Consider the following 12539-nt stretch of genomic DNA (forward strand, 5'->3'; position numbering starts at 1 on the left):
TTTATTTCAAATTGACAGTGAAGAAAACACACAAACATAAACTGATTACGATTAAGTTGCTGGTTTGGTCCATAAAATGTCAGAAAATGGGCAAAAAATGTTGTTTTCCAAAGTAAAAGCAGATGTTTGCAATTCCCTTAATACTAATCAGTCTGCTTTCATGGCGAACTACAGAAATCAGAGAGTATTTACTGTTCAGAGGCCGCAATTCCAAGGATATGGGCAATTTTAATTTAAACAAGGTCTCTAAACGATTAATCAATTGTCAAAATAGTTGTCGAATAATTTGATAATCGATTAATTGTCAATTAATTGTTGCACCTCTACTCTAAATTGTCCATTGCACACTGTTGTTTGTTTATATATGTCCTGCAATGGACTGGTGACCAGTGGAGGTCATATCGCACGTCTCCTGACAAGCACAATTCATATGTTTACGTTGCATCAACTGTGCTGTACTCAACTTGTTTAGATGTCGCCTTTAAAATTTTGTTTCAAGTGCAGGTTTGTATGACCAAGGTCATATACTTACCTTAGCATAATGGGACTTCCTAATAAAACAGTGTCGCTTAGCTTTGGTAAGTGACGTATGACGTAGGCTAAAATGTTTGTAAGCAATTTCAGCAATTTGCTGATGTTAAGTGTTATAGTTCCAAGTGTACTTTATTAAGCATTATTTAAATGACAGTGTTAGTCATCAATGCGCAGCAGTGTGAAGCTGATGTAACGTTTGCTTTCAAGCTTCAGCGTCCTGCTGCTTTGGGACACCACGCAGCCGTTTGAGAGTGAAAACGTGTCGTATTTGTTTTGGCGCATCGACATCGTCAGCAGGGAACCAGGGAAGCCCCGGGCTGCTGGATGAGACATCTGTTCACATCGTTTTCTTAAATGTAATTTTTTTGGGACAAAGCATTGTCTTCAGGTGTGAGTGACTTTAATGTTTGGACATAGGGCCTTTTTTAAAAAAAAAATAATCAAACTTTAATCTTGTAATAAAATGACTTTTTTTTTTCCTAGAAAAAATACAATTTCAACCTCATAACTATGTACCTTTGTTTACTCCATACCTAAATTCTAATCTCGTAATTTTATAGATCCCCCCCCCCAATGTATTTATTTATTTACTTTAATCTCGTAATAAAATGATTTATCTTGGTAAAGTTCAATTTCAGTCTGATCAGACTTTTTCCTAAAAAAAAGAAAAACAAAAATACAATTTTAATTTCAAAATCTTTTTTTTAATTTTTCAACTTTTCTAATATTCTGACTTTTCTTTTGGAAAAAGTACAATTTTAATCTTTTTTTCCCCCCCAAAAGATATTTTGTACCTTGTAATTTCAAAACTTGTTTTCTTGAAATAATACATTAATCTTGCACCCTTTCCTCTAAAATAATACATTTTTAATCACATATGACTATTTTATTTGGAAAACTGCAATTTTGAATAATTTTTCCTTGAAAAAAAATAACTTCATGCTCATAATATTCTGTTTTTTTTCTTAAAAAAACAAAAACAAAATAGAACTTAAATCTCATAATATTAAGACTTTTTTCAACAATTCTAATTCGATATTAGGACTGTTTCACTCAAGATTGTGAGTTGTGCTTTTTAAATAAAAATTTAATTTTATTTTTTAAATAAAAATAATAATAATATACAACCTTAATGGTGGAAAACTACAACTTTATAATACTTCATCTTTTTTCTTGAAAACAAAATGCTATTATTTTTTTAATGCAGCGTTAATCTTGCAATATCACATATTTCTTTTCGATAAATACGATTTACCATTCATAACAATGTGCCTTTTTTCTCCCAAAATTTAAATTAAAATATATTCTGAGAATAATCTGACTTTTTTTTTGAAGAAAATACAACTTTAATCTGTTGACAATTTGCCGTTTTTCTAAAAAAAAAAATAATAATAAAAATACCAAAGTAACTGTAATCTTGTAAATAACCCTCTACGCCTTTTTTTCTCGAAAAATACGTTGATATGGTAACTATGACTTTTTCTGCAAAAAATCCAGTCATATGACGCCTTTTCTCTTCTTGAGTACGGACAAATATAATGTTTGCTACATACTGCTCCTAAATACCAAATATTATGTAAATATAGCGGCTTCCCCGCCTCCTGCCCGATGACAGCTGGGATAGGCTCCAGCACGCCCGCGACCCTAGTGAGGAGAAGCGGCTCAGAAAATGGATGGATGGATGATAGCGGATTCCAATCTTTTGAAGGTTTATTTTCACGTGAAAACGAAGCAGCACAAGTCCAGTGATTGGAATTCAGAACTGATCAATGGTGTGTGTGTGTGTGCGTGCGCGCAAAACATGAAAAACAGCAACTTGTTCATTATCATATTCTCATCAAAGTGAAGCCTACTTGAGTGACAGCTCGCCGGTTCCAATTCTTCCCACGTCACGTCCCGTGCATGCAAACAGGCCAAGAGCAAAGTGGGGGGAGGAGCATTGTGTGTGTGGGGGGGGGGCATGCAGACGACAAAAAAAAGGGAGATGTGGGGGCAGGGGGGTGAAAAAGAAGAAAAAGAAAAAATGAAAACACAATCAAGTGATGAATAAACACACAACTCAAATTAAGGAAAAAAAAAACATAATTACAAAAACGAGACAATGGCAAGGCCGAGAATAAGCAAGTTGCTAAATCAAGGCTGCCTCGCCTCCCTGCTTGGAGGCCATCACAGTTGTTCAAGTGGCTCATTAATGTCCGCGACACCACGCCGCATCGCCGATCATTTCCGAAGCAATTTGGGAGAAAATTGGCAGCCGCGGAGACGAGACAGGAAGTGGTTATCTCAAAACGACACCTCAGAGATTGGGAAGAAGACGAACCCACATTGCTTCTTAAACAGGAACGTCATCAATCGGATTGGTTTGAAATTGCAAGTGACCGATCAGGACGTTCAGTCCAGCATTTGGCAGGTCACCAAAGATTAGTGTAGAAGGGGAACTTAATGCTTAGTTGGTCACTCTTCATTGTTTAAAAGTAAAAACAAATGTGTTTTGAACTCATTATTTATGTTTTGTCTTGTTATTGCTCTTTAGTACAACTTTTGATTTGGAATGACTATTGTAAGGCAAATATTTTTTTTTAACTTTCATTTAGGTCTAATATTTCTTTTTTAAAAATATAATTGTTTTTCTCCTTAAAAAACTTGAACTCTACAGCTAAATCTTTTTTAATTTTCATCAAATACTTAGAATTATTTTCTAATGTAATTGATGCAATATTTTATACTTTGTCTAGTAATTTTTGTCTAATATTTTGTCTTATTTTCAAATATTTGTGTCATAGTATTTTTTCTAATAATTTGGATTACCTTCAAATATTTCTCTTTATAATTTATGAATTACATTTATTATTTTTAATATAAATATATGAACTACATCTTTTATTAACATTTGTTTTTTTATTTTTCATGAATTTATTATCATTGCCTGATATTTATGTTAATATTTGGTTATTGTTTTCTAATGCTTCTAATAATTTTTTTTACAGTTTTTGGCTCATATTTTATTGTTTTGATGTATTATTATTTTGTTGCAACCTTTTGTTGTCATATATATTGTGTAATATTTTGGTCATTATTTGTATTATTGTTCCTTCTTTTTATATTACTTTGTCTAATGTTTTGCCGGTGTTGTCGAAACTTTTGTATTTTTTGAATATTTGTATTAATTTATATTTTTTTATTTTGTTGTAATTTTTTGTCATCCTATTTTTTTATTTTTCATCTAATAGTATTTTTTTCCAGATTTTTTTTTTAAAAAACGTGTCTAATATTTTAAACCATTTTCTATGAAGTAATATTTTTTGTCAAACGTTCATCTTTTTCCAGTATTTTGTATTTCTTTTTAAATATTTGTGTATTTTTTTCCTAGTTGCAACAACATGCTGTTTTCTAATATTTCTGTGTTCATATTTTTTCGACATTTTTACTAATATTTGACCCTGTATATCAGACACAGTATTGGATATCCAGTTAAGCGTCCACAAGCGCAAAATGACCGTTCGAGTTCTCCTCATGCTTGAACTCGTCAGCATCTGCGATGCTGAAACATGGAAACACGAGAGCGACGTCTCAAAATGCTGCACGCGCATTTACACACACGGCGATGCCTTTACGGTGTCTGATAACACCTCGCCGCCACCCTTGAGCGCCCACATATGCAAACACACACACACATACAGCGCCACTAACTGCTAACACTGCATTTTACACTACACAAACAGACACACACACACCTGCTGGACGTGTGTGTTTAATCTGTTCTTTGACCAGGCTCGTAACTAAATTTCCTCTATCTTACTGTATATCAAATCACGGTCCCCCATTTAAATGAATCGAAACGCCTTTATGCCGTTCCAGCCCTCAGAAACTACTGACTTGTTGCGTTATCTTAATAAAGAAAACAAGCACTCTATTGTATAAAAATATAATAACGTATAATGAAAGAGAATGTTAAGAAATAAACTACTGTTCTAAAGCATAATTACTGTACATACTGCAGTATTCGTGCGTTGGACTTGTTCCTTTAAGGGGCGTGGCCTAGTGAGTGACATCAGGAGTTGGAGTCGGTTAGCCTGCGTGTGAGCGTCGAGTGTGAGTTGTGGTTGACAGCAGTTTCTTGTTGTCATTTTGTATTTGTGTTTACGGTTTGTCCCTCCCACAAATCAAGGTACCACAGTTTATGTTTACATAGCATATCAAATTGTTTCATAAAGCCATCTGGTTACAGAAAAGCAGACACAGACATCATATAGTGGTCAAAAAAGCTCGAGATTGCTGTTGTTGTTACCCACAATGCATTGCTTCCGTCAGCAGCCGTGAGGTTTTAATGGTTGGAGGGCACATTAGACACAACAGTGTCTGAGTGTGTACGTGTGTGTGTGTGTGCATGGATGTGTGTGTGTGTGTGTGTGCATGTGCATGGATGTGTGTGTGTGTGTGCATGTGCATCGATGTGTGTGTGCGTGTGTGTGCGTGTGCATGTGCATATGTGTGTGTGTGTGTGTGTGTGTGCTTGTCCGTTTCTGTTGAATAATGGAAAAGCTCCTTCTCCCCAATTATAATGTGCCAATTATCTATAAATCCGAAAGCGAGAGCTCCAGAAAAAGCTTTGTGGACATTCACAAACAAGCAAAAAAGAAGAAAATGAAGAAGTGGAGAAAGAATGTGATCACTTCTTATTCAATGTATTAAATGTGAAAGAGCGTCTACGTGGACGCTGGATGAGTGCACCACTGTGGAAATCCATTTAGAGAAAAATACATGCTCTGTATGCGTTTGTTTGGATCAACCTGAGCCTTACCCTAGTCCTAACACTAGCACTAGCCCTAACCTGAGCCTAACCATACCCTTAACGAGTGTCTAACCTTGGCCCAAATGTAAGCCTAACCCCAACCCTTGTCCTAAACCCAAGCTCTAACCCTAACCTGAACTCTAATCCAATCCCTCACCCTAAACCGAGCCTACACCCCGAACGCTGACCCCAGCGTAACCCGAAACTAAGCCCTAACCCAAGTCTAACCAGAACCTAACCCAATCCCGTCCCACATTATAATCTTAACCCCGGTGTGTCCAAACTACGGCTTGGGGGTCATTTGCTGCCCGCTATCCATTTTTAGCAGTCAGCGCAAATGCAAAAAGTAATATTTGACACAGCCCGCAACGCTATTAGGTGTGGGTTTTGAAAAAAATCGGGAGGTCACCATTTTGGAGGCGACCTTCAGATAGGACTGGAATTGTAGCCTACCTTCCCATCCATCTATCATATTTGTTTTGTATTGTTCATTTCCAACTATGGTGTTGAAATGTATCTAGTTGTTTTCACGTATGTTTCAGGTTATGCCAGGTGCTGCTAAAAGGTCGACACACTCACCTCGTCGACGTTCTCAAAGGCGTTGATGACATCGTAGGGCAGGCAGGAGAGCAGGTCAATGACAAACCAGGTCTTCAGGTAGTTCATGCGGATAAGTTTGGGATCCGAGATGACCTCGCCGGCCGGTCCTACGAAGGTGGTGTGGAAGTTGAGCACAATGTCCACCAGGAAGATAACGTCCACGATGCTGTCCACCACCAGCCACGTCACGTTGTTATGCTTGGTCTTGAAGGACACATTGTAGGGCACCATGATGGCTGTGTAGAACGTGAGGATGAGGATGACCCAGTCCCACGTGGTCTTAAAGAGGCAGTAGTGCAGGATGATGTGCGGGGGCGTTTTGGGGGTCTCCTGCTTGTACTGGGGCAGGATGTCGGAGCCCAGCTGCAACACCTGCCCACAAATGAGCAAAATCTGTAAGCCTTAAACATTACTCACAGAAAACAGATCGCCACCAAGTATTTAAACTTGTGACAGCTTTGAAATCAATGGCTAAGGTTTAACAATACCATCCGAAAGTTAAACAAAGATCCAGAACCCAAACAAAAACTGGTGATTCGACTAATTATTACATTCGACTTATCAAATTCTTGTTTTTCCTTTGGAAAATTGTTTTTCCTTTGGAAATTAAAAAAAAGATGATAACAATAACCCGAGTCCCAACCCTAGTTGTAATCCGAGCCCTAAACCTAACCCGAGCATAACCGCACCTCTAACCCTCATCGTAGCCTTAACGTAAACTCAAACCCTAAACAAAGCCTAACGCTATCCTAACGCGAACCCAAGACTAACTCTAGCTATTAGCCTAACACTAGCCCCAACGCTAACTGCAGCCCTAACCCAGGTGCTTAACCCTAGGGCTCACCCGGGGCGCCAAAGCCTTTTCAAACTGAGAGACATTGATTTTAAAGGGCTACCAGTTTAATACAAGTAGGTCTAAGTAGGACAAACTTATACTGTAATGTGACAAGACAAATATACGTATTTGAAAAAGCTAATATATATATGAAATCATTTGAAAATTCCTCACTCCTGTTCAGAAAATGTCAAATGAATGAATGCATGAAAGTGAAAGAGTCTGCATTGAAGAACTTAATTTGTTTGACAAATCAGGTGGTCTAAAACATTTGTTTGGCGTTGCATAGCAAAAGGACAATGCACATAAAAAGCCAGGCTGGTACAAATCTGACTCTTTGCCGCAGGTAAACGCATACTGTACATACATACATATACATATACACAAAAGGTGTGTGCGTGTGTATTACCTCAGCCAAACGTGAGTGCTTGTGTACGTTCTCGCCTTTGTGGACGGTGGGCTGGAGCTGCTGCAGGACGCCTCGGCTGCTGGTCAGAGCTCGGGTCAGCCGGGCGAATTTACCCCAGCCTGCGCCGCAACAAGTGAACATCATTATTACGCGCTTGACAGTGAGAACCCAATTGATTTTGAATCCTAAGCATCCTATTATGTATATCCACCAGACTCTTCTTCTTCTTCATTCATCTCTTATCTAAAAAAAATAAAAAATAAAAAACTTTTTCACGAACACAACACTAAGATACAGTATGAGAGACAGTCAACAGCGTGGAGAAGACTGGCGAGACACAACAAGGGAAGTGCTGGGTGAGGCTACAATGATGCGCAGCCAATCAGCTCACGGGATAAATAAACTCGTGCTCTCTCATTGATCGATGTCGCGCCGGGAACCAATCACGCGCATTGTATGAGCATGCCCGTAGCATGTACAGTACAGTACAGTACAGCACAGGCATGTACAAAGCCTCTGAGTCAACTCATCTCTGTCTGTGTTTGTTTTGACCACCATGCAACCGAAGTCATACTGAATTCTACACCAACATCTTGGATTCGTCTCACTTTCCCACACTGCTGTTTTTACATTTCATTTCATCATTTGAAAGCGTGTCAGTATCTCCCGTACAGCGCTAAACACACTTTGATCCAAGAAACAAAACAACTGTCTGCCCGTATGATCCCATACAGTATATATCTTTGCGGCTGGTAGCGGCTATAAAAAAAAAAACTTTCACAGTATTTGTCATGTAGTTTATAAAAACCTGTGCTTGACACAAGGAAGGTGGTCGCAGAAAAAAAACTCAATTTTGTGCTGATGTAGTTTGCGTGGAAAATTTCAACTACTAACTCTACTAACTCTTGCCTGTCATATCTACTGTATAGTTTTGCAATCCTGTGCGATCCTCTTTTCCTTTTTTTCAAATTGATGTGCCTTCAAAATGAACAGAAATGCACTTAATCCGTTCCAGTCTCACTCTATAATATTGTACGTTATTAAAACAAAAAAACAGTAATGACGTAATTAGAATGTAACGAAATTAAAGTTTTGCCACACTTTTTTTTTTTTTTTTTGCTTCAATTCAATGGACATTGCACTGCTCCGTTTGGTGTGCGCGCCTTGGCCACCTGGGGGCAGTATAATACAGCCGTACAGCTATACTATACGTCTCAGCTGTTCTCTGCTCCTCCGAAAGCTGCCGTAATATTAGTTGTTCTTCACAGAGGATAAGAAATCTGTGAGTATTATTAGGTGTTGCTCCGCCCTTTGAGTTCAAATATCCGTTGAGTATAACACCACACAGAAATACTATTTGTTAGCCCATCTATGGCGTTATCTGCCTGTTTGTTAGCATTAAGATAAGCGGACTTAAACCAAACTTATGTGGTTGTTTTAAATACACGTAATTATCTTTGTTTTATGTTTTTTTTGACAGTAAACTTAAACTGGGAGTGACATTTTGAAGTCAATTTTTTTTCCCCCTATTTTCACTAATTTTTTCCCACTATTTTCACCAAACCGCTGCCTGTTGTGACGCAAGTATCTCAAATTCTTGTCAAAGCAAAAAATAATAATAATAAAAATAAATGTTCCTAAAGACAAGTTTTTCAGTTTGTTGCGCCACGCGTACCAACCTTTGGACGAGTCGTCCTCGATGGGCTGCTTGAAGGCCGTGATGTCGCTGAAGGTGCACAGGAACAGAACCACCTTCTCCTGCTCGTTTCGAATGGGCGCGATCTTCACAAAGAACCACACAGGGCGTCCCTAAAAGCACAAGGAACATCTTACAAAAGTCATAACTGATGTGTTAAAGGCGGGATAAACACTGACGACACAGGTGGAAACAAACATGGCCTTGAGGAAACGACCGGCGAGGAAAAGTTCAGAGCCCACTTTGAAGTCAGCCGTGTACATTCCGGAATATATTTGCATAATGAGGGGAACGCGGCGTACTTACTGTTCTTCTTGTACATGAGGATTTCAAATGAGTTCATCTCGTAGTTCTCGAACGTCAGACGCACTTTTTCCGTTGTGTCTTTGTCGGTGAGCTCGCCGTACATGAAGCTGGAAAAAAAAAATATGAATTTTAATGTTTAATAGGCAGACATTAGTAAATGTGTAAATATTTTAATACCTTCCTCAGATTATTGTTTTAAATATTTCCAAATTAAATATTTTATGTACTTTTGCTGCCTAATAAAAAAAAAAACATCTTTTTCCACTTTTTATAACTTTTTCTTTGTATTTTTCTTAATCCAAAAGAAATGAAAATTCTCCAAAAATTGCAACAAAATGTCTTAGATTTTTTAACTAATTTTATTTAGAAAAAAAAGACTCTTAAGATTAATCATGATTATGTTAATTATTTTTTTGTCATAGAAAGAGTGTAGAAATTAAGATTTAAAATCTGAAAACAAAACAAAAAAATGAAAAAAATGAATATACTGGTTTGTTTTTTTCAGAAGATTTGGAAGAAAAAAAAATTGGGGGAGAAATTAATATTAAAAATAGCAACAAAGAAATCTTGGTTTTACAGATTATCAAATTTAAAAATAACTGTGATCTGAAAAAAATAAATGGATTTTTTGATTCTTTGATTTTCAGCTATTGAGAAAAAACAAGATTGTGAGGTTTATTTTATATCTGAAAAGAAAAGAAAAATGGCGGCATACTCCTTGAGTGTTTTATTTATTTTTATCTGGTTGAAAAATATATATTTTTTTTAATTTTAAAAATTATTTTTAAAAAACATAAAAATGAAGATTTGAGGTTTAAAATAATGAAAGTACCGCTTTCATTATTCAGACAATAGGAGATGAAAGGCAAAAAAAAAAAATATATTTAGAATCCAAATAACTAAAAACAAAAATCCCGTTTTGGTTTTCAGATACAGGGGGAAATATCTACAAAATACTAAAAAATAACTTTTAAAAATTACTATTCTTTGGTTTTCAGATGAAAAAAAAAAAAGATTATTTTTCTATATCTGAAAAAAAAAAATGAGCATATATCTGGAGACATAAAAAGACTTTTTTCCTCTTTAAATTTCTCCCCACAAAACCCTAAAATGATGTGCTATTCATCAACGTACACCGGCGGGTACTGAGCCTGATTGCCGCATGTAAAATTGAGCAGGAGCAGATGAGCGTTTATGGTCTTTTTCGGAGCGAAAAAGCAAAGACTGTTACCTGTTGTAATGAATACATTAGCCAGAGGATGGGTCACCGTGTGCGCTTTCGCGCAGTCAGCCCTGATCTAAATATACCGCACGGCGGGTTTGTTATGAAATACAAACAAAGCTGAATTTAATTAAAGAGGCTACATTTTGACGCCGCTGGCTGACTTCTCCGGCGAGCGCCTGATGTTTTTCTAAATGTCCTCTCTCTTTCTGAGGCCACTTTCTTCAAAGAAACTCAATTAAAAATTCCACAAGCGACGCTCTTGTCGCACGTGGGGAATTCCCGGCGGGATTGTCCTGGGAGACTCCGGACACAAATCTTTGATCCGCAGCAATGAGTTTGCATTTTATGTTGGAGTCATCTTGTCAAAACATCCAAAGCAACTTGCTGCACACACTGTGAATGTTTTATCGCCTCATCATCAAGCGTCCAGCCACGCAATAGGATGAAATAGGATAAAATTAGGAATAAGGGAAAAAGAGATGTCTATTTCGAGAAACTGGATACAACACCTACCAGTTACTGCAACAACATTGGTTTAAAGCTGTCCAATAATGACTGACATTTCAAATATGCTGCTCCATGTTTAGCTATACAACACTTATCAGAACGATCTCGTCCTATCTCGTCTCTTCCTTCTCACCATGCATACCATCACCCGCACTCTCCGTTCTGGCAGTTGAATTAACCTTTTCGCTCCCAAAGTCCAGACTACTTTTGGTCGAGCATCTTTTCAATTTTCCACCCCAAACGACTTGAACACTCCGCAACAAATAAAACCTCATTCGTACCATTATCATCGTTTAAAATGTTAGTGAGGGATACTGGACATGATCGCTGTACCTGTTTTTAGCCTGTCGTCAAACTTGTATTCACCATGTGCTTCGACGTGATGTAATGTATTCTGTAACTATATCACACCGTTTGTTGTCTGTGTATTTTTTTTGTCTATGTATTTTCTTTGTATATATCTTTTGTATAACACTGCTTTCTGATGCCAAGTCATCATACCAAATCAGAACCTGCTCACATTTGCCTTGACTGGATAAATAAAGGTTGAATAAATAAATAAAACATTTAGACCTACGAACAGTGACTAAAAAGCCAGCCAATGGCTGCATCTCATGATTAATATGTCGACCTACCAATAACAAGAACAGAGACTGAAAATCCTGGCGATGATTGTGTAATGATTGAGACCCCAAAAAAAAAAAAATGCTTCAATGTGAACTACAGTGAGGTGATTTTAGGTCTGTTTACTCCTTCCAAAAAAAGGACTTCCGACTAAAAATAAACCTAAGACGAATCAGAGCCCACATACATACACACACTCCATTGAGTGTTGGTTCTGGCAAGTGTTCTGAAGCTTATGCCGGAGCCACCGAGGGTCCAAATCATCAGCGCTGGCTGTGACAAAAGCCAAGAAATCTCAGCCCATTTGCGAATGTGACGTGATGTGATCCTGTTAATTAACTGCTTCGCGGCGCGCTCGTTAAACTCTTCCGTCAACGACGAGGCTTGCGGGATGCTGTCATTTGCCATCTTTCCATCGGATCACTCCAACGACCCGCCCCCCTCAAAAAGGAGACGGGAAATGATCCACGGTGTCGTCAGCGCCCGGTGGGGGTATTTGGACCACCCGCCCCCAACCTCCACCCGCATCTTTCATCAACAGGCTCCGCCTCATTGCCGCACTTTGATTTTTTTTTTTTAAATGAAAATCTATAATTGAGCACACGCTGGCGGCTCCTTTGTTTAGCGGCACGTATGGAAAGCCGCTTGAGAATTTCTTTACTATCATCGATATCCAGCCTGAGGTCCATGTACGAACACACAATTGTCCTATTAGCGCGCTGAATTGTCTTATTAGCGAGGACAAAGAGCAGACTAGTACATGGAACTCAAGCTGTGAATATCGAGAATATCGAATAAATACTCCACGGGTGTCCAACTGGTGGCCTGGGGGCCAGATTCTGCCCAGCACATTGTTTTATGTGGCCAGCGAAAAAAAGCGAAAGCAAATCATGTGTTTCAACGACATGTTTCTTGCAAATATATCAAAATTGCAAATTGTCTTCACTTGTAATAACATCTCAATATTGCAACCATTTTTTATTACCAATGCCTCCTTTAAACGAAATCTAA

The 12539-nt window shown here is 37.9% G+C and overlaps 1 protein-coding gene across 3 annotated transcripts in view; it reads right to left on the reverse strand.

The window, feature by feature from the left end:
* kcnh1a (potassium voltage-gated channel, subfamily H (eag-related), member 1a) overlaps nt 1–12539 on the reverse strand; it is a 40207-nt gene that overhangs the window by 16861 nt on the left and 10807 nt on the right. For 2 of the 3 annotated variants that reach the window (XM_061690639.1, XM_061690638.1), the window contains 4 exons: nt 9173–9279; nt 8850–8978; nt 7171–7289; nt 5906–6298 (listed from right to left, as the gene is read on the reverse strand). In XM_061690639.1, coding sequence (XP_061546623.1) covers nt 5906–6298; nt 7171–7289; nt 8850–8978; nt 9173–9279 — 748 coding nt within the window. Of the gene's footprint in view, nt 1–2387; nt 2415–5905; nt 6299–7170; nt 7290–8849; nt 8979–9172; nt 9280–12539 lie in introns of all 3 variants that reach the window. The other variant, XM_061690637.1, reaches the window with a different exon arrangement.

The sequence above is a fragment of the Phycodurus eques genome, chromosome 11 (genome assembly GCF_024500275.1).
Source record: "Phycodurus eques isolate BA_2022a chromosome 11, UOR_Pequ_1.1, whole genome shotgun sequence".
Classification (NCBI taxonomy): Eukaryota; Metazoa; Chordata; class Actinopteri; order Syngnathiformes; family Syngnathidae; genus Phycodurus; species Phycodurus eques.